At 41.8% G+C, this 21,627-nt stretch overlaps 1 protein-coding gene across 1 annotated transcript in view; it reads left to right on the top strand.

The window, feature by feature from the left end:
- Nucleotides 1–15,111, top strand: part of LMO4 (LIM domain only 4) — a 16,400-nt gene extending 1,289 nt beyond the window's left edge. The window contains exons 2-5 of the mRNA XM_035333459.1: nt 1,499–1,737; nt 8,304–8,400; nt 8,758–8,913; nt 13,083–15,111. Of these exons, the coding sequence (XP_035189350.1) occupies nt 1,502–1,737; nt 8,304–8,400; nt 8,758–8,913; nt 13,083–13,091 (498 nt within the window). The 5' untranslated portion in view covers nt 1,499–1,501 and the 3' untranslated portion in view covers nt 13,092–15,111. The remainder of the gene's footprint in view (nt 1–1,498; nt 1,738–8,303; nt 8,401–8,757; nt 8,914–13,082) is intronic.
- Nucleotides 15,112–21,627: the final 6,516 nt, after the last annotated feature.

The raw sequence follows: 21,627 nt of genomic DNA, 5'->3' as shown, positions 1-21,627 counted from the left end.
GGGGGGGGGGGGGTATTTCGCCTCTAGCTTCCAGCTCTGCTTTCTATTTCACTGACTCCTATCCCAGGACCTAAATTGCTTGGCTGTGTAATTACTAGAGTAAGCCTATTTAAGTTAAAAGCTTTTTTTTTTTTTTTTTTTTTTTTTTTTTTTTTTTTTCCTCCTCCCCCCAACTCTAAATGAAACTTGATGAGGGCCCGTCCTTAGTTATCAAGGGAGTCACTTTCTGGTCAGTCCTCTTGATTCATCTTTTTAGATTTAATCAGCATTAAGGTATTGCTTGTCCTTAAGAGCTTTAGCTTAATGGGGTTACTGGATGCTTTTCTCAGTGTAACGTTTCCCATTTTATATATATCTGCCTTCGACAAAGACGGGCTAAGGTGGTAGAATGGAGTCTTTTTCTTTCTTTTAAGAAATCTGAAGTGATTTAAAGCGCAGGGAAACGGTTTAAAGACTCAGAGCAGGAAATGCAGATTCATTTAGGCTGTAGCTGGAAACTGTAACAAAAGGCAATTCCTTGAACAAATGCATCAGAAATCAATTTACATAAAGGTATATGATGCGTTCGGATAAATGCAATGCTAATGGCTTTTAGAGTGGTTTTCTTTCCAAAGTCTCAGGGTTTTTGTTACAGCTTAATTGGTGCAGTTCTTCTGGTTTATTGTGCGGTCACTGGACATACCTCCAGGAACTCTTTCTGAGGAAATGTGTGTTTAAAAACGGCCTAAGTTCGCCGTCTCCTGAAGCCAAGTTGGGCCAGTGGCAGGAAAAGTTCGTCCTCGCTTCCCTGGAGCTATCGGGCTGAGCGTCCTGAGCAGATAGCCAGATGCCTCGGCATGAGCACATACAGCTTACAGAGGACAAAGACAAAACATGCTGCTTAATTGGCAGTAAATAACTTGATCTTTTTATAGTATAAGTGACTAGAGGAACACCGGGAGTTTATTGGACTCTGGATTGAAGGCAACAAATTAATCGGTTTAGAGTAAGCTTTATGAATTGATTCCTATATTATCTCTCAGTTGTCCTGCTTGCGTAAAGCGTTTATTAGAAAGTGAGAAATGCCCTTTGGTAGCAGTCTGGGGGGCGGCCCGAGCAGCCCCAGCCTGAGCGCTGCGCCTCGTTATCCTGCTGCTTTCCTATGGCCGGCAAACTTCCCCCCCCCCCCCCTTTTTTTTTTGAGTAACAAAGCTTTAGCATTTAAACTGCCGATCAAGGGCAGATTAGCGAGACAAAAGTTGAGCGTGTTTGTGTGGGAAGTTAACGGGCGTCCCGAAGCTCCCCGGCCTTCCTCGGGGCCGGCCGCGGCCTCGGCCCGCAGCACCTCGCGTGCCTCAGCGCGGGCACCGCCGCACCTCGGCGCCGGCCGCCCCCCGGAGCAAGCTTCACGGCTCCCTCTTACCCCCCCCCCCGTGCCCCCTCCCGAGCCGCGGGGCCGTGCCGGTGCCGGCCGGGGGCTGCCGGCCCTGACCCGGCCCCGCGGCGCCCTGTCCCGCAGGCCATGGTGAACCCTGGCGGCAGCTCGCAGCCGCCCCCGGTGACGGCGGGCTCCCTCTCGTGGAAGAGGTGCGCCGGCTGCGGGGGGAAGATCGCCGACCGCTTCCTGCTCTACGCCATGGACAGCTACTGGCACAGCCGCTGCCTCAAGTGCTCCTGCTGCCAGGCCCAGCTGGGGGACATCGGCACGTCCTGCTACACCAAGAGCGGCATGATCCTCTGCAGGAACGACTACATCAGGTGGGCAGGGGGCGGCGGCGGGGGGGCGGGACGGCGGCTGCAACTTTAAAGTGGTTTGTCAGCACGAAACAAGTCCCGACTAAAAATAAACAGCAATCAGGGAGGCTAAATTAATCTGCTTTGTTGTAGTGTTGAAGGAGAAGCATGCATATCTGAGTGGTAAATGTTAAAATCGCGGGGCTTAAATAAGGCTGTGGCAGAGGTGCTAAATAATGAAACGCCTGCCTTTAGTATCTGATTAATTATGATATTTACATAAGCACCTTTAAACTCCTTTGAGTGGAAACAGAATGACTCATTCTCTGCTCTCCTTCTGAAGGAGCTGATTACCCGTCAGCAGGGCCAGCGCTCCTGCCTACAGCCCCGACAGGAGCGTTTGGCCCCGCGTTACGGGGGGCCCGGGCCGGCATTCCTCTGAGCTTCAGCACGGAAAATGCGGGCAGTGGGAGCGGAGGGGACACGCTCTCGCTCCGTATCCCTTATCTCTTCTGAAGCCGTACGCTCTAAGTGCCGCAGAGTTGGGCAGGGGGAACTAAGCCTGCCTAATCTGGCATCTGTTGGGGCGCAGGGCGATTATGCACAGCACCCTTGCAGCGTGCGTCCCATATAATTAATAGAAGGAATTCATGAGGTCAGGTGCCCGTGCGATCTTTTCAGGTGAACTCAAGCTACTTAAACTCATTAATTTAAAAGGAGGCATTTTGAAGGATTACACATTTAATTTGAGTAAATGGTTTGATAGACTGATGCACATGAATGCTTCAAGGAGGTGTTCTATTTCAACATCCAGTAATTAAAAAAAACAACAAAAAAGCCCCATACCATCCCAGCATAGCAGAAATGCATAGTTAAAACAAATTGTGTTTTGTTTGAATGCTTCTGGCTCCTCACTTACAGTAAATGGCAAGAGTTGACCCAGGTTTTTCTTTTCCCTAATGGCTGAAAAGTTCCACTTTTTTCTTCCTTTCTGCGAATCTGGCCGGAAAACCTTACAAGTTTGTTTATGTTGTAAAACTTGATTTCAGTTTGAGAAGATCAGCACTGTACTGAATATGTGCAAATGCGAGGAGGCATCCTTAGCCTTAAAGGTCGGTGATGAGGCTTGGTTGCGCTGATAACGAAGCCTCTGTCCCGATACGTGGCCTCGTGTTCAGTCAGTTAAGTAGAAGAAATGCAGCTCTCAACATCTTTGAGGAATCCAAGCCTTAGCTTTTGGGGGTATTTTTATAGAGAAAGGCCAGAAAATCAGTGCATGTAGCTTTTTAATAGTGCTTTTTGGTCATCATCCTAAGCAACAAGCCTAAGCCTGGCAGAATTGTAATTAAATAGAGCAGAACGGTGTTAGGGAAAGAGTCTCGTTTGAAGTGGAAACATTGACACTGCTGTTGAGATGCAGTGAATAGTACAGATTCATCACTCGACCAACACCATCAAACAAACCCTCATGTCTGATTACTACTAATTAAAATGAGAAGATGCGTCCACCGTATCCCAGAGGCAAGTTCCAGCAAGCTTATCACAATCCTTTGGTTTTGTGTTGCCAAAAACTAATACTAGTGTATTTTGATGTAGGTGATTATGAATACGATGCTTTATCAGATGAGGGTTTTGAATTGATCTCCTTGTTCTATCGCCTGACTTCTCTTTAGATCTGGGTGATTTGACTTGCAAAAATAACTCAGACAGATGCTTGCTGAAACTTGAACTGGACACCGTACGCTCAAGGTGGGGTTGGATGGCCTGGCTGTGCGAGGGCTGAGTTAACTCGGAGCTTTCCCTCTGGAAACAGACTTTGGGGGCTTCCACGCAGGTCCTGCTGGCATGTGCGAGACCCTGGCCCTTTTGCTTTTGAGGCGGCCCCTCTTGGTGTTGGAGGCGATGCTCCCATTCTGCGGGCAGGCCCGCCAGTGCCTCTCTGCCATCTCCCCGTGACGTGTGTCGCAGTGCCACGCTCCCCTCCCCGGCACAGCTCCTAACGGGGACACTGGGGCATGCCGGGCACGACTCCCAAAGCGAGGAGGAGTGAGCAGCCGGGCAGGCATCAGGTGAGGGGCTTGACTCCTGCAGGCCGTTCATCCCGGGCGGTGTTAGCCCTCTGACGACGTGTGTGGGGTTGCTGTTGTTGAACCAACACAGCGCTCCCCTTTCCCTCCCTGCCTCCCCCAGGAGCCGACCAAGCACCAAATTAGCCGTGGCGCTGGGAGAGCCGCCGCAGCAGCTTTCATGGAAAGCCAAGGTTCCTGGGAAAAGAGAGGGAGGCGAAAATCCCGGCCCGCTCCCTCCCCGCCACAGAGGCGTTCGCAGGGCGGAGAGCGGAGCGCGGCCCTCCCAACCTTCAGATGCCAGATAAAGCAGCAGCGTGGCAGCGAATCCGCACAATTAAAAGCTTTAATTAGTGTCTCCTCCATTTTCTCTTAGTTCTGATAGGTTTTATCTAATGAGATCTGGTCCCTGGCTTAGATCTGCTCGGAATGACGTGTCCGAAATGAATGAGAGCCGCGTCGCAAACAAAACATTTAATTAACAAAATTGGCCTCTAAGAGAGAGCAGGGAGTGGTGGGGAAGGGAAGGGGAGCACGGGGAGGGGGAGGCCGCCCAGCCTCGCTTAAAGGCGCAGCGCCCGCAGCCCCTCCCCGGGGCGCAGCGGGACCGGAGCGGTCCCTGCCATGCCGCGGGGTCGGGGCGTCCCCACGGCCCCTCTGCGAGCCGGGCCGGGATGGGAAGGGGTGGGAAGGGAAGGGGGCTGCCGGGCAGCGAGTTCATTTCCCTGGTAATCAGCGGCAAGCTGCCGCATTCGGGGAGTGCTGTCCCTTTAATTGAACAGGCTAGGTAATTAAATGGCACTTTTCCAATAGGACGTGCTAGGTAAATCTAATAGTTGGTTATTTAATATCACTTTGAAGTCTGCCCACTCAAGCACAATGACAGCACAGGAGCATGTGAACTATTAGCTAGGAAAAAAAAAAAAAAACCAGGATCTCAAAAATTAATTAAATCGCATGCAATTTAGGGGGAACGTTTATCTTGATTTGTCATAACAGAATTAATTCAAGGCCTCCAATTCACTTGGGGGCAGATCTGTTACTCTGAATTAACCAAGCGTAATTTGGCTGTTTTTTTTTTTTTTTTTTTTTTCCTTCCCCTTCTCTAATGCAGCACTTGCCATTATGCACAGCCCCCCTTTTAAGTATCAATAGCTTCTGGTGCTTTTAAGGTGCTTGGTCTCCAGTTATTCTGAAGTACCTTTAATGGACTTGGCTCCAGGCATCATTTCTGTGTTGCCTTCCTTTGTTACATTTAATATAGCTGGTGCAGAATTTAGATTAAATATAAGGAATGTACAGAAACACCAATCGCTTCTGGATCAGTAGGTCTGGATGTGCATTTCCCTCCGAGAGGGCTTGGATGTATGTTGTGGGCACGAAGACGTACTGCGCTGCGCAAGATTTGGAGCGGGTAAATCTGTCTGCCTCCACAGTGTCCGAAACAACCGGGACCACATTTTGTTAGTGTGAGTTGCTGGAGATGTGCGTCTGCTGATTCTGAATTTTGAGCAGCAAGACGTGAAGCTGGACTGAAAAGATTTCTTGCTGCTTCCCTTCCCACTCTTGTGAAAGTTCTGAAGAAAAAAAAAGGGGGGGGGGGGGGAACAGGAGTGCTTGTGTGTATGGGGTGTGGGGAATGCAGTGTTGGAACTACCCAGTAGTTAATTTAAGGTGGCTCAGTAAAATGCTGTTAAGTGCAGAAGAGCTGCCTTGTCCGTGTAGGGAACCTCTTGATGTTTGTGATTGATTGCATTGCCCAAATGTTGAAATATTAATGACCTTCTTGGACTGAGGACCCAAAGAGGAAACTGAAACCAATTCTGTCATCACAATTAAAGAGTCCCCTGGCTTTAATTAGCCTGACCTGGGGTATCTCTACCCATTGCTGCAGTTAAAGAGAAAAGAGCCCATTAAAGTCCAGTCTGAGACCGATAGCTACTTAATTGAGCACCTAAAGCCTCAAGCCTTTTAAATCAAATACTGTCCTGGACAGTCCCCCTGGTTAGATAATTAGCTTTCCAGCCTCTCAGAAACCATGTGAAACAACTTTTTCAGTAAAGAATAGTTAGTGTGGTGGACTTCCTTTACTGGTAAGAAGGAATAACATTTTTTTTTTTAAAAAAAAAAAGATAAAACCTTTTTCCTGCTAATGGTATTAGAAAACAAAAACATTCGTAACAGCAGAGAAGGAAAAATAAGCCTAATTGTCTTTGTAAATAACACAAAGCGCTGGAACCGTGTTGTAACTTTGGGAGTAATTTTCAGGAATTTTAGCGGAGATTCAGCTGATGTGACTTTGGAAAACTGAATTGTTCTGGAAACATGCTGAGGGAAAACCTAAGATGCGTGGAAAGCCTCTGGATTAGTTTGACTCAGTTTATTAAAATTCACAGACATCGAAGGTGTACAACCACTTCTAGTCAGAGCGAATTGTATAACAAATGAATGCTTAATGAAGACAAGTAGTGCAAGGAGATCAGTATTCCAAAAGCTGTGTTTTCAGGCGGGTGCTGCAGTCACACAGAGGACCGGGAGAGACCACTGATCGTGTTCTCCCGGACAAGCAGCGTTGTCTGCTCGTCTGCAGGACCTTGCCTTTCTGCCCCCACCTTACCAGTAATGCCCTTGTCATCACCCATTGCCCTGGATTTGTGGATCTTCGCTCTAGACCCGTAGCGATGTCTCGCTGCCTCCTCGCGGAGCGCTTCCCATGCACCTTTTCTACGTGCCAACTTCATTACTAGTAACAATGGAGGAAGAAAAATGCATATCGTAAAGCTTTGGAAGTAACCTCAATACATCATGTGGCGGCTCGGAACTGGTCCTGATTTAGAAGATGCCCTAATAATGGACCCTCAGTTTCTAGACAGTTTAGTCCTTTTGGCTGGAGGTCCTGACAATGTATTAGTTCAGCTTTCCCTTTGTAACCGCTGTGATTCTGCAAGAACGTGTCAATGTGTCGTGGATCTCAGACTAATTAGTTTTGAAATGGAGTTTTGATTGAACTCTTCAAATCGATGCTGCTGCAAAATTTGTTTCTCAGCTTCCTATTAAAAGCCATCTTAAGGGGCAGTTTTACTACTCTCTCTGTCGTTCAGTCGATACATTTAATAACAACTTACAGGCTATTTTCAATAAAGTGGCGACAGCAAATTAGTAGTTTGAACATGACAAGCCTCCTCTGCAAGCTCAGATTCTGAAAATTCAAAGCAATTATTTTTATACAGAGGCACGCCGCAATCATTCAGATTACGGGTATTCTGTTGTAATGCGTCTCCGAGGTTGACACAAACAGAATTTTCTGACTTTATTTGGACAGGAAGGAGATGCAAATATTAATATTTATTATGACACCAATACGCTAATTTGTAAATCCTATTACTGTCTTTTATATCGTGCGGAAAAGTGGGTCTGTGACCCTGCCAGCTAGTTCAGTTTCCTTTTTTGCTGCGAAATGATCGTGGTACTCTTTACAAATATTTGTGTGTGTTAGAGAGAGATGCGCAAAGGCAAATAAAGGTTTTCTAATTCTAGCTAATGCAATCTGTAAAAGTAGAACTCAATAATCATTATTGTGTTATATTTTGAATCGATGTGTTGTGCCTTTAAATGGATTTGAAGAATTATGTATATATTTTTCTTCACCACTCTTCTGCCTATTTCCCCCCTCCCCCCGCTGCCTGTGCCCCCCCCCAACCCAATGGCAGATGTTGTGGTCTCATTTGATTGCATAGGAAAACTGCAGTGATACAGCAAACACCCAGAGAGATATGATGACAAATGGGTCCAGATCCCGGTAAATTACTTTCTGCTCAAATCGAAATTTCATTCAGTTTGTTGCTAGCAGAGATGAAGTAATCTAAATTGTGGACTCAGGAGCAGATAGAGGGAAGTTGGAGCAAGCATTTCATTATCAAGAGAGAGAGAAGGTTAGGATGAAAGAGATGAGCAGAGGCAAATCTAAAGTGTTGACACCATGATTGAAAAGGTTAACCCATACACATTATATATCAACCTGGATAGCAGAGAGTTTCTAATGGAAACTCTGCACTGATGGAGGTTTACTGGAGTTTCAATACACTGAGCATGATGTCTTCTTAGATATACAATCAAATCCTCTTAACCCTTTTGATGACTCATATCTCAAGATATGATTAAAGTACAAAAGAGTTCTTCATATAATTTCAAGGACACAATGCATTTAAACTCCAGTCATGAATTGTATCTTTTTTTTATGATGAACCCAGTAATCTGATAAAATGTGTGTAGAACAGAATTGTTTGTGTTTCTAGAGGTGTAAGTCAATATTTCTGATTAAATCCTGTGTAACCACATCCAAGGTAGGGTGAAGCTACCAGTTGTAATATGAAAAAGTATATTTTTGTATAACAACACGTAAGCAAGTTGCAAGACGGGGTCAGAAGTCTAAAATAGTTGTGTAATAAACCATTGCAGTGATGCGCAAAAATGCTTAGAGCCTCTTGTGTTTTAAATAATTCATGATCATCACCTCTGTTTCAGGTTATTTGGAAATAGCGGTGCTTGCAGTGCCTGTGGACAGTCCATTCCTGCTAGTGAGCTGGTCATGAGGGCACAGGGCAACGTCTATCATCTTAAGGTGAGGGGGTTTTCTACGTATTTTTGTTATTAGCTGCTGAGAACTGCCATGCTTCTGTAGTATAAAATCTGCATCTGCTTGTGAATGAAGTGTGAAGCAATAACAACTAGAGATATGAGTACATATTATGAAGCTTCCTTTAGTGTGTAGCTTTGTTCCCTCATAATCGGTAAAACTATACTTGAGTTATGTACTGCATAGTCCCAACAGGTAAGACTAATGCCATGTTTGGAGGTACTAGAAACCAAGCAGCTCCATATCTCAACTGTACTCACGGTCTCTGAAGTGTAATTTTCAAACCTGCAGCATACTTAATTTGTGCTGTAGTTTCACTTGCTGTCTTTTTTCCTTTTTCAGTGTTTTACATGCTCTACCTGCCGGAATCGCCTGGTCCCGGGAGATCGGTTTCACTACATCAATGGCAGTTTATTTTGTGAACATGATAGACCTACAGCTCTCATCAATGGCCATTTGAATTCACTTCAGAGTAATCCACTACTGCCAGACCAGAAGGTGAATACTCAACAATTACTAATAAGCTTTATTAGAGCTAAATGAAGATCAATTTCTTTTCAATCTAGCTGTGGACATTCCCCACCCCTGCAAAGAGACCTTTAAGTAACTGAATTTAAGTAACGTAGGCATGGGGTACAGGGAGAAAATACTAACCTTTAATATGACACATAGGGCGAGTCAGTTTATTTTGGTTTGGGCATGTGCATCTGTACAGCTGTTGAACTCTTTATGTACAAAGCGGAACGGAGAGCATACGTTAACATAAACTCTTAACAAAGAGGAGCATTTTATTTTATAATCTTGAAATTAAGGGCTACAAGAGAGCAGGCTTCTGTGGGAGGAAAATTAGATCCTTTAATATGGAAATAAACGTCTTGTGAAGAGAAGGTTCCTGAACCAAACCAGTGTAAGGTTTTAGTTGAGGAGGTATTCTGGGGTACTCTTTCAGAAGTATTTCCTTGTCTGTTTTGTATGTCACAACTCAGATTTAAAAAACAAAGTGCTATTTTCCTATCGCTCCATAACACTAATAGCTCAACTAGAGATTGTATATCTCTGTGGTTGATAGCTCTTGGTTTCTAGCTAAATGAGTAAATAATGACTGTACAAATCATATAGAGAAGAAGAAGGAAAAAAAAAATCTGATCAACAGTTGTCCTGTAAGGCTGAAACTAGATAGTTTTAGATCTATTTTAATCTCCTTAATAAGTCCTAAAGCTATGCAAGTGAGTGCATTTTGATAACTGCTGTGCCTAATTTGTAACAATTACTGTCAACCTTGAGTTAAGAGACTGTTCATTCCACCCTGGTCCAGAAAAGAGTGAATGTATGACTCGTGCACATAATTTTATTCACATCATATTTCATACTGATTATGTATTGATGACATTGATTCATTTACTCTTTACAGCGCCACTTGCATGGATATTAAATCTTATTGACCACAGATGAATTTTAATTTCAGATTGGTGATAGATTTTTCCATCAGCTCTGATAGTATATTTGACTTTTTCATCATTAACCCAGGCAATCACACAGCACTGAGTTATTGCAATGAAACAAAAAGTGCACACTTCAGTTGGTAATTCTTTATGGATTTACAATAGGAACTTCATTAATGTCTGTAAGGATCACAAAAAATAACATTTATCTGCAAATAGGAATTTTGAAGATTAAAAAATCTAGGACAAATGCTAGGCGTATCTATTCTGTAATGTGCAGAATAATTTTTAGTGCTTTTACTTAGTGGGGAAATATATGCAAGAAAACAAACTGGTTTTTAAGTTCCAAGATTTTTTTGTTTTCTCGCTACATTTCAATATCCTTGTTTGCTTTTTTTTCCCTGTGCATAAATTTACCAATTAATTTTAAGTATTCTTTCAAGTCTTATGCAGTGAGTGTAATTACATCAAAATAAAACATGGACTTTTTTATTTACTTAATTTGTCAACTGAGGTGATGAGAGAGTTGAGTACCAAAGTCGTATATATAGTTAGGCAGAACAAAGATAATTAAGATTGGAGGAGGATGTGCAGCTTCTTTTCAAGGAAGTACAAATACAGTTAAAGATTCATAGATTTATACTGTTGTGAATTTTAATGAAACAAATCTGTAATACAGACTAGCTGGCGGTGAATCTGTTAAATGAATATTTGTAGGTATCCCATTTCGAAATACAGGTAAAACCATTCATCTTTATACACTGCAGTAAAAGGTTTACCTTTCTGAGAGAGTGGTTTATCCACTTGTCTTCTGTGAATGTAAAGTTTAATGTAACTTCAAATAGGTGTCTAAATTGTCATTTAGTTTTATCAGTTTCTTACTATGCCTTAGCAAAACATAAAAATGATTTAGTTGCAATAAAAGCAGTAGACATGATGAGGAACATAGAACATGGAAAAGAAGTAAAATTGGACTAGGCTTGCAGAGCTCACAACTGAAGACACCTAGCAGAAGCTAAATGCAGAGAAGATGCTGAGAGCAGGTCTTTATTAGTTCTGTCACCAACAATTAACTGCATCGCTACAGTCAATGATGAGGCAGACAAAGAGGTATTAAGGAGAAGATTGGGGAGAGGGGTTATAGTTTGTTTTGATTCTTCATAATATAATGCCTCCAGAACCGGTGCGAGTTTCCCTCCCAGTTTTCTGAGGGGAATTGTGGAGCACCTGAATTTCAAAAAACTGAGTTACAGTTGAGGAGACAAGTTGGTAATTCATAGGTTTGTCAGGTGGCTGGAGTTCTGGAAGATACAGGGGCAGGTGCCAAGAGAGCTTTCGTGTGTTAGCATTTTAACAATCTGAAGATGTAAACATCACAGATGTTTCCCAGAAAGCTGTGTGTTTTAGGGCCACTAATTAAAAATGTTCTTCCACTATGACAGAGTTGGCTGTAACAGATACTCTTTATTAAACATTAAAGATCAATTAGTCTCCAGGTTATTCTGCTACTAGAGACTGTAGACATAGCAGAACATTCACAGGATTTTTTATTTTATTTTATTTTTTTATTAAGCTGAAGAGATTAAGACATACTCCTTGCAATAAAACACATTTTCGTTGCATTTGTGAAGGTGACAGTTATGAACTTACTATTCTCTTAATATGTAGCTGACAAGTTAACATGCATTGGTGATTGGTGCAGGCAGGAAGGGTTGCATGATCTGACTTTGCTTAAAATCTTGATTTTGTTTTTAAGGAGGCAGATGCAGTGGTGTCAGCTATTACTGACTTTTGCCTCCCTAAGTCAATTCACACATGGCAATTGTAACTTTTCATCACTTGCTATGTTGTCTGAAAACAAAACAAAACTATTTTATTTACCTCAGCTTGGTACTGCTTGCCGGCAGAAAGCAAACTCCGTTTGTGATGTCCTGTGTGCCATTATTATTTGAAGGGGTTGTGTTGTCCTCTGTAGCGAATTGTCGGTACTTTTTTGGCAGTGGTAGTATTTCTGTAGTATTTCTTGTTTGCCAACAGTATTACCGCCTACTAGAAGTGTAATTTTTCCACCGGTTGGCAATGTTCATAGCAAACGCTTGTCTTCAGGTCCTAATACTTTTAAATAAAGTATGAGTTAGATTACACCTTTCAGAGAAGATCTTAAAAATCTTCTAGTTTACATATCACTCAGCAATTCCCTTGTAGTTACATAATTGGTGTTGTCTGTGTCCATAGCAGAAGATATTTGATGCTCATTTATTAAATATGCTTGCTGGCTGCTCCCTAATCTTTGTTCTGGACAGACAAATTACCTTTCTCACACTGAGCTTCAGCTCTGGGGAATTAAACCTCCAAGCCTCTACTACTTTAATTAGCTTGAAAGTGGGGGGTTGCAGTTACTAATAGACCTCAGGCTTTTAGTAACTTAGAGAAAGGGTGAAAAAAGAACTTCCTGGGAAGCGCAAAATGTCATTTAAAAACCATAAAATTCTCATATATATTATTTCATTTTGGTAATTGCAAACAGATTGTATTTGAAGACTATGGATGATCATTTCTATTTTATCCATGAAAGTTTAGATTTTTATTGAGTTAGACACTTTTAATTATCACAATTCATTAACACCAGTGTGAAAGCACATGTTTGACTTCATATATTAAAATGTTTATGTAACATTAACTAACACACCAGATGAGGAATTTTAAATGGGGGGTGGAGGGGGTGGGGGGGAATCCTGAAATATCTATATTTAGCTCTTGTGCAATGCAGCATATTAACCAAAGTTGCCTTGGGAGGATATTGGCTGTACTTCTTATTTGCTTTACACACTATTTCTTCCAATTATAAGATCATATTACTGGCTTCTTCAAAGGCATGGCATAATGTTTCTTCCCTTTTAAAAGGGGCCCAGAAAAGCCACCTTATTCACTGTATGATTTGCTACAAGAAAATATACTTATTTATTGTTGTCATGTTTTTTTTTTTTCTTCTCTGTCTGCTCTTTTTAGTAGTGAAACTGCAGAAAATACTTGCTTTTTGCTATTTGAAGTTGAAACATAAGCAGTGTGAATGGATAGTGTAGAAAGCCTTAATCAAGTCACAGTTGGAAAGTAATCTAATAAAAAAGAGATTAGTGAATAAGGAAAAGACAAAAGCAGTCATGTTGTAGTTTCCTATCTCAAATTTAGTATTCCAGCTAAGATACCCATTTTTATTTCTTGCAGGTCTGCTAAAAGGTCAGAGTAATGCAGAATGCGTGCCTTCATCTCAAATTTTGTTCATCACAGATGGATCCCATGTCTCCAAGTAGACAAGTCACCTTTGTAGCTAGCATCAGTGCCAGCTCCATACCATTGCACCTTCTTTATTCTTGATTGCCCTTCCCACATTTATTGGTGTATTAAAATGACTGAATATGAACATTAAGGACTCCATGAACCTGGGCTAATGGGAGACTGTAGAGAAAATGAAAAAAGATCCACCGGAGGACATCTTTGGGGGGGCGGGTGGGGAAGATGACTAATGAAGCTAATTAAAAGAAGCATTGAAATCTGCTTTCTACCCTCATTAACAATTAGCAGGGCACTGGCCAGTTTGTACCCTGTGTTTTACCTTAACAACATTCTATTTGCTCTTTGTATATTTAAGTGTTGTAAGGAAATGTGTTTCAATCAAACTGAACATGAGATAAAGGAAAGATGTGGCTTTTGTGATATTCTATCACAAACACTTTTATTGTATCTCTGTAAAATACAATGTATGTATGCATGTAAGTGTTTTTGTCCTAATGTTGCTACTTCCCATGGCAAAAAAAAAATGAGAAAAAGGAAAAAAAAAAGTCAGGCTCATAGCAGCTACTGTGTAGAAATTTTCACCTACTTCTAATTTGCTGAATGAAGAAAAATCTTTTATTTGTGATATTTTCAGAGACATTTGCTCTAGTATGGTGTATTTAAATAATAAAAAAGTAAAACAAAAAACACTGAATTGAGTATGGGTTTTAAAAACTTTGCTTTTTTTTTTTTAAAAAAAAAAACTACATTCAAAACATTACTCTGAAACTAAATCTTACATAGTCATTACCTTAATTATCAGTTACCTTTAAAAGTAGCTTTTTTTTTCTTTTTTGTCTTATGCCAGTAAAAAACCTGTTAAACTACTACTGTGTTACTCTTGGCAAGGATACAGAGCACTGCTTCAAAATGATCTTTATTTTTCAATGAGATTCTTACTTCTGGTAACAAACAAATATATTACAGTTCATATTGCAGTGAATTATGGTATGTATTATAGGTATTGTGGTCTCTTTCTATCCAGTTCTTTCCTGCAGAACTGTTAGGGGTATGCATGTGTCTGTGAGAGTGCAAACATGAGTGTGTATGTATACACCTTAAGAGGTCAAAGAGTAATAATAAAAATAAAAGCAACAAAAGGGCTGTACTTCATGCTGAGCAATAGAATTGAGTATTCATAAAAAGGGATACAATAGCTATTCTGATCTGAACAACATAAAGTTGAGTGTGTTGTGGCAAGAGACTTTTTAAAACTGATAAGGAAAAAAAAAAACACACTTCCTGGACTATTTCCGAGAGCAAACTGATCTCAGACATGATCTGTCCTCTGGAAGGAAAAAAACAAAAAGCAAGAAAACTTCCTCTAAGCTTAGGAAGGGAACAACTTCATTTACTTCAGCTACTTATTGGTAGACCTGTGTAGAGTAACTTTTGAGAAAAAAAAAATCCCCACTCTTCATTCTTATTGCAAGAATACTAACCTGAATCTATGACTGTGCATTGAATGCCTTCAATCAGGAAACGGCAAGCACCTAGAATGTGTGCTGCAATTCATAGCAAATCAATATTACCAACTATTTGGCTTTTATCGGAGACTAATACATTTGAAATACATCATCATTATGTTTTCTTTTTTAATTCTGTTTTCAAGGAGATGTTCACTGTTTAGCTTTGTTTGGTTACGGAGTGAACTTGACTTACTGTTGTTGTGATGCTGATATGCAAAAAGCTGAATTATAGATTTGTCTGTCTAAACCAACAGCAGATCTTTTATTTTTTTCAGAACTTACTTCTTGATCTCTAGTATATTGGAGGTCTGAACTTCTTCTTCCACACTTCAGTGCCTGATCAAAAATTGGACTGTTGCAGAGAAAAGAAAATGATGATGTAGTGTACAGTATCAGACAGTAAAGACAAAAGAACACGCGCATAACATAAAGTAATAAAACTACTGAAGCTATGTATGTCTTTTTTCTAATTAAATGCACTTACGTATATTTTTGAAATAAGTTTGTAAGGTTTTTGATCTGGCATTAAAGTCTTTAGGTAAGAGTCTTGCAAATTGTGGTACTTAAATGTCTTTGAAAAGACACTTGAAGTCATATGAATATAGAATTCAAGTATTAGTGAGTCTGCAGACATCTTTTTATATTCTTTCAGTATAAGCACTCAAGGTACCGTGTTTAAATCTAACGTACAGATTTTTGGTTGTCCAATATAACCTAGAAGTGCTAAGAAGATAGCTAATAACTTCTAGTAAGTAATGTAGTATAGCATTTAGTGATGTAGAGGTTGAAGTTCATTAACGGCTTTAAATAAACTATTATATGACTCGTTTGTAAAGCACAGCTACCTATTTAATAGCTTACTTTAAAAGCATTTCTTAAGTTGCAGACCTATAAGATTACAAATGTCACTCATGTTAGCATAATCCACATGCAAGTGATGAAGCCTTTGCTTTGATGTGCTAAATTGGAGGAGGACTAATGGAGCTATGAATATACAATAGAACATATTTAAGTAGTATTCTTCCTTTAGGTAAAACACTTTCCTGAATCCAGAGGCATTTCAGACAATAAAACAGGCTGTAATGGGGATGTTAGGTGTGGGTAGAAGGCTACTGGAAACACTTAGATTTGTCCCTATGTGAAAAATGACTTTTTTTTTTTAGATCTGCAAAGAGAAACGTGTACTTGTTCACCTTTTATCACATGCATTTGCTAGGCTGAGTCTGAAATACACCTCCTGCATTTGGTGCTGCTGAAAAGTCATACAAATAATCATTCAGTAAGAGCTTCCCTCACTTTCAAAAATGAATGCTGTTAAAAAAAATCAAAGGAAATATTACTAATCTGAAATCATCCTGGTGAACCTGGATAAAATGCTCTGTCTATACTGCATCTAAACGTCTCAATCATATAAGTTGTCACTCTTATTAATGAAACAATTTTGTAAAAAGATTGCCCTCTAAATGGGTTTAATGTTTTTACCTATCCAGCTGTCTAGTTATGAGATTTACGCATCCTGGCAGGCAGTGGGACATTAAGCCTTTCCAAACCAAATTCTGTTTGCAACAAGATACTGTCTTTTCAGTCCTACATGATTTATCTTTAAATATTTTAACAGGTTATGCAGTATCTTATGAAATATAAAATGAGAATGTCTTCTTACCAAAATGAAGCCTATGAAATTAAGTCACATCTTTAGAATATTAACCACATTGCGTTTGTCTCCGTTTTTTCGTGTTCGTTAACACAGTTAAAATTTGCAACATCTAATTTTAGGGAAAATGCTAAAACAAAAAATAAATCTGATACTAGCATAACGTGACTTGCTACCAGGCATTTCAAAAGATCATTTTAATTTAAACTTTATATCAAAATTATTTGTCTGGTATTAGGTGTTAAGCTTTTCCAAGGATCTATGTTCTGAACAGCTTTATATTGAAGTAAATGAAATTGAGACGGGGACATGAATGTATATATTTGTTTAAATATTATATTTCTTCAGTGAAATGGTGTGTTCCAGGACTGGTGTCACTGCCTCAGCCTACCCTACATGACCTACCAGCTAGCCATCGTTGCCGCTTGTTACTTTTTAGTACCAGGTGTATGCCTATTGTCAGTCCAGCGAAGCCACAGAAGAGCTTATTGCAATTAAATAGCAATTTGTTTCTATGAAACTGCAATTAAAGTATTACTGATCAGCCATTTTAGATTGGCAGTGCTTTGCCTGCATGTTAAGCAGCGAGGAGCTCTCGGTTCACATCCGCGGAGCCTGAGCTGTGAGCGGCAGCGAAGTGCAGCAGCTCGCCTGTGTCCCTGGTCGGGCTGAAGGCACGAGCCCTCGGCCCCGTGCCCCTCAGCACGAGCGCGCCGCAGGCGGCAGCAGGCCCGTACCTTGGGCTCGCAGCGTGCGGGGCCTGCAGTTATTGCTGCTTTCTGCTCCGTGTAAGCAGGGATGTGTGCACTTCCTACGGGGATGTTTTCCACTTCAGATTGATTCTGTGGAGAATGGACTGCGAGCTGTGGACCGCAAGCCAATAACGCGCTGCAGGTCCTGACTTGTTGGAGATGTGTAAACAGGGCTACTATAGCTCCTTAATCACAACTAATAAAAGACTAGAAGAAAGCAATCAATTACCTCATAAGTTCTTTGTTTTTGTTTTTGTTTTTTAATAAAAAGCAGGCATGTATCTGACATGGCTGCTATTTTTGTGCCTGTACAACAGAACAGGTGAGACAGTTTAAGGCAATCGCACCATCTTACCTGCTGCGCCCAGGCCTTGGTGGCGGCGGTGGTGGCAGCAGTGGTGGCAGTGGCGGCAGTGGTGGTGGCAGCAGGCGCTCCCTGGGGACCCACGGTGCCTCTGGCCCTGTGCAGGGCAGAGCCCGGGGCCGCGTGGCAGCTGTGCCTGGGTGACTGCGCATCTGAAATGTAAATGTTCAGTGCAAATTAAAAACTTGTTTGTAAGAACTCAAAGAGGAATTAACTTTGTAGTGGTAATTATATTTCTTAATTATCACCATATTTTAACAAAGTCTGAGGCACGTTAACTTCAGTTCCTGCATTTTTGCGCGGTGGAGGCTGTAGACATCCTCGTTCCTTTGCCAGAGGGGATGACATCACACCTGTGGCATGCATGAGATAAGCGTGGCTTCGCTTAGCAGCACTGGTGTCTCTCAGAGATGTTCCTTGGGGGGGGATGGCCCGTGTCCCAGAGCCGCTGTGCCATCCCAGCCGGGGGCGGCCAGGCAGGCTGCCGTGCCAGGTGGCAAAGGGGCAGCATGAGTGCCCCAGCCGGTGGCTAAGGGCAGGGCGATGCCTGCATGCGAGCCTCCGCGAAACCAGTGCGGCCAACAGCCAGGAGCTCACTCACCCACCATGGCTCGGGCCTGTGCCTGAGCCCAGGGCCTGAAACAAGTCCTGTTTGCTGGAGACAGACAAGGCTGTGTTGAAGATTTTTATTTTTTCCCCACAGTCTGTGGGTATTTTTTAACATGCCAGGTTCTGTTGTATTGCCTTTAGCCGCGTGTCTATAGTTACGTCCACAAAAATGTTTTTTGGCGTGCAGGAGGCTGTTCAGCTCGATGGTTGGGAAATAATAGCCGTAGGTTTAAGCCTTCGCCTGGTGAGGCATCGCATGGCGCTCCTTCACCCCTGCTCACCTCTGGCTTCTCTGCTGAAGAGTGAGCAACAGCCTGGCATGCACAGGCTTTATTATTATTATTATTATTATTATTATTAGTGTGTTTTGGTTTGGTTTGTTTTAACTGAGGCCTCTCAGTGCTACTGTATGAAAAGCAGCAAGTTGCAGAACAGTAGTGAAGTGAAGCCATAGAGAGGCCATGCCACGCTGGGTCAGGGAAGAGGCAAAGGGTTCAGCAACGTCTGCTGACCCCACAGCAGGGCAGCGCTGGAGGAAGGTCCCTGGCCTCTGCAGGCCTGGCCCGCAAAGGGATGGGGTTTTCAAACAGTGAAGCACGCACACCTGGAATGGCTAGAAGTTTTAAATGGTGCTGAATAACCTTCAAAAAATGAGCTTTGAGCTTTAACTTCTCTTGTACTTACTGGTCAAACACAGGTCTCTCAGAGCACTGTGCGATGTTGTTCCCATCGCTCCTGCATAACAACCACTTTATTTGTTTAAATCTGTTCCCTGCCACGTTAGATGTACACCCCAGCTGACAAAAACACTGTTTGAAAACTGAATTATTTTTAAATGGTCAAACAATGTTTAAAAAAAAAAAAGTATTTTGCTTAGTCACTACTATATACTTCACTTAAAAAAAAAAAAAAAGCTCAACAATTTTGCTGAAACAGTCCTTACAGTCCTTCAGTCCTTCAAACCACAGCATTAAGGCCAAAACTAAGCTTGAGAAATTCCTGCCCCAAAGGAATTCAGAGCGAGAGCATTACAGTGGAGAGAAAGTGGACCTTCTGAAAGGAGTTAGTCTCTCCAGTGAGGTCCTGGACCCCAGGACCCTGCCCATGAGAGCATCAGCTGCACTACCAAGCACAGCGAAGGCAGCAGCACACAAGGTACCTGTGCAGACAGGGCCAGACTGGTGCTTCTCGGTGTCGGGGAGCAGGGCACGGCACTGTCCCTGCTGCTGCTGGCTGTGTCCCTTTCACAGGAGTGGTGGCTGCCGAAGCACTCCGTGCCGTGCAGCCAGGTTCCTCTGCAGCCAGCACAGCCACTGTTTCTTTCCCATGCTGTTGGAATAAGCTGTTAATTACATTTTGAAATATCCATGCACTTTTCCTCTTAGGGGATCTTTCAAGCGAGCCTTCCGCTGACAACGTCGGTGGTTCACCGTAACCTCTCGGAATAATCATCGGTTCCATTGAACTTCTGCCAGTTGTTTTGTTAAACTAAACGGAGAGAACAGGGCCTATATTCTTTCTCAAAAGGGAAGAGATTGCCCTGTGATTTGGGGAAATCTTGATTGCTTACAGAAGAATAAATGAACAAGGCAGATATTAACTTTACACACCTGACTTCAATTTCTTTGAGGAGCAGCGGAGAAATGTCCAGTAGGAGGAAAAAGATCCAGCTAGATCTCATAAGCTAGCCAATAATAGTCTAATTTTATTGTGCTGTAAAATCATCAGCTGCTTATAGAAAACAAAAGGGCAATGAATGCTGTATTTGTCTTTTATTCTTACAAAAAAACCTTGAGATCAAACAGCCCCTAAAAGATGGAGCTGATATGCATCCGACTTATGTATTTTTTGATATCCTCTGATAGTCATTCCACTGATGTATTTGATAGGTAATTATATCAGCCATAGCAAGATGCTGATACGAAATAGTGGAAGACTTCAGTGTTTTGCCATAAAGCTTATACCCCTTGTTACTGAACTCCCATCAGACTTGGGATCTGCAGCAATCATTTGAAAGCTGTAGCTGGTATTTTCGTGCTTATGCCATATTTAAAAATTATTATTCTTGCTTCATCAGTTAGTCTTTTTAGATGGCTTGAAAAAAAACATATTGCAAATGAGCTACTATTCTTATTTGTTGTTTTAAGAAGGGTAAGCACTGGAGTATTCAAATGGAACAGATTATACCTTTAATTACATCCAAACAGGATGCTGAGCTGATTTTTCTATTTTCTGTTTAATTGCTATGGTTCAAAAAGATATTGCAAATTTGTAAATGAATTATTTAAGCATAGCCTTCTGGCCTCTGTGTTTAGGAAAGAGACCAAAAAATGAAGAAGAAGGAAAAAAAAAAGAATTTATAGGGCAGTATTGCCACTTGCATCTTTAAAAAATGTTTGAACTTCTTGGGGAGGCGTTTGAGCTAGATGATGTTGCATGCTTTCTGGCAGCATCCAGTGACTGCCATGGGGTTTGTTTGCATCCCCCCCCCCCCCCCTTCCCCCTGAGGGAAGCCCCGCGTGTGCTGTGGGTGGCAAAGTGCTGTTCTTCTCCAGCCTGCTTACCAGCGAGCATGCCACTTCACGGATGTGATCCCAACCAGCCACTGCTTTTGTGGATGTGCTCGATCTCCATTTTCCTACATGCAAAATGAGAATAATGAAAGCAAACACAATTCATCACTTCTTAAACTAAATATATTTCCATTTTGTTTGCATGTGCATGTGCATATATCACTCACCGTATATATTTAGAATATGTACTGTGACATTACAGCCAGTGATAAATCCTGCTCGCTTACTGTATGTGTTATTTGCTGCAACATTAAGCTCAGTAAGAATTTTATATGTAACTTGTACCAAAACTAAATATATTGTGGAATTGATGCACAGTTGTAAACAAGAGCATAACTTTGCGATTCAACACAGTTGAAGGTGGCAGCTTGTGTGGCAATTCTTTTGTAAACAAATGCAGACTTTCCAAAGAATAAGTCAGTTAATTACATTTTTAATGATGTTTTTAGAAAATAGCATTCTTGGTGGAGGGAAACCTGTAACACCACCACAAAGAAGTAAACCTAGAGCTTATACTGAATCAAGAAACACCGTGGGGGAAAAATGGATTTGTGCTGGGCCCAGGTCTTTTGCTCCCCTGCCTTTTTTTCTTTCTAGTGAAAGTGTCCATGTAGAGGAGTTTTTATAGCTCTGGTAGCTTCAGAGCAAGATGACACTGCCAGAATCTTTTTCTTTTCTTCTTCCTTTTTTTTTTTTTTTTAATGTGTATGTGTGGATTATCTTATTTCATTATTTTCAATAGTGCTAAGTATGTGCTACCCACTTAGAGAGCTGATGCCATGTGTAGCAAAGCTCAAGATGTCCTCTTAAATACGCACAGCTTATGCAAGGCCGTGACATGAGCAGGCTTTAACCACTAGCAGTGCTGGCAGCTCTGAAGGGCTGATATGATACAGCCTTGCCGAGACATCACGGGTAGCGTGGGGAGATCCAGGGAGAAGCTGAAACAGCCAGAGTAAGAGCAGTACACAACTTTTATTGATGAAGTTCAGGGGAAAGAGGCACCAGGGGCAGCT

Source organism: Oxyura jamaicensis, chromosome 8 (assembly GCF_011077185.1).
Source record: "Oxyura jamaicensis isolate SHBP4307 breed ruddy duck chromosome 8, BPBGC_Ojam_1.0, whole genome shotgun sequence".
NCBI classification, from domain to species: domain Eukaryota; kingdom Metazoa; phylum Chordata; class Aves; order Anseriformes; family Anatidae; genus Oxyura; species Oxyura jamaicensis.
This window is presented reverse-complemented; position numbering and strand designations above follow the sequence as displayed.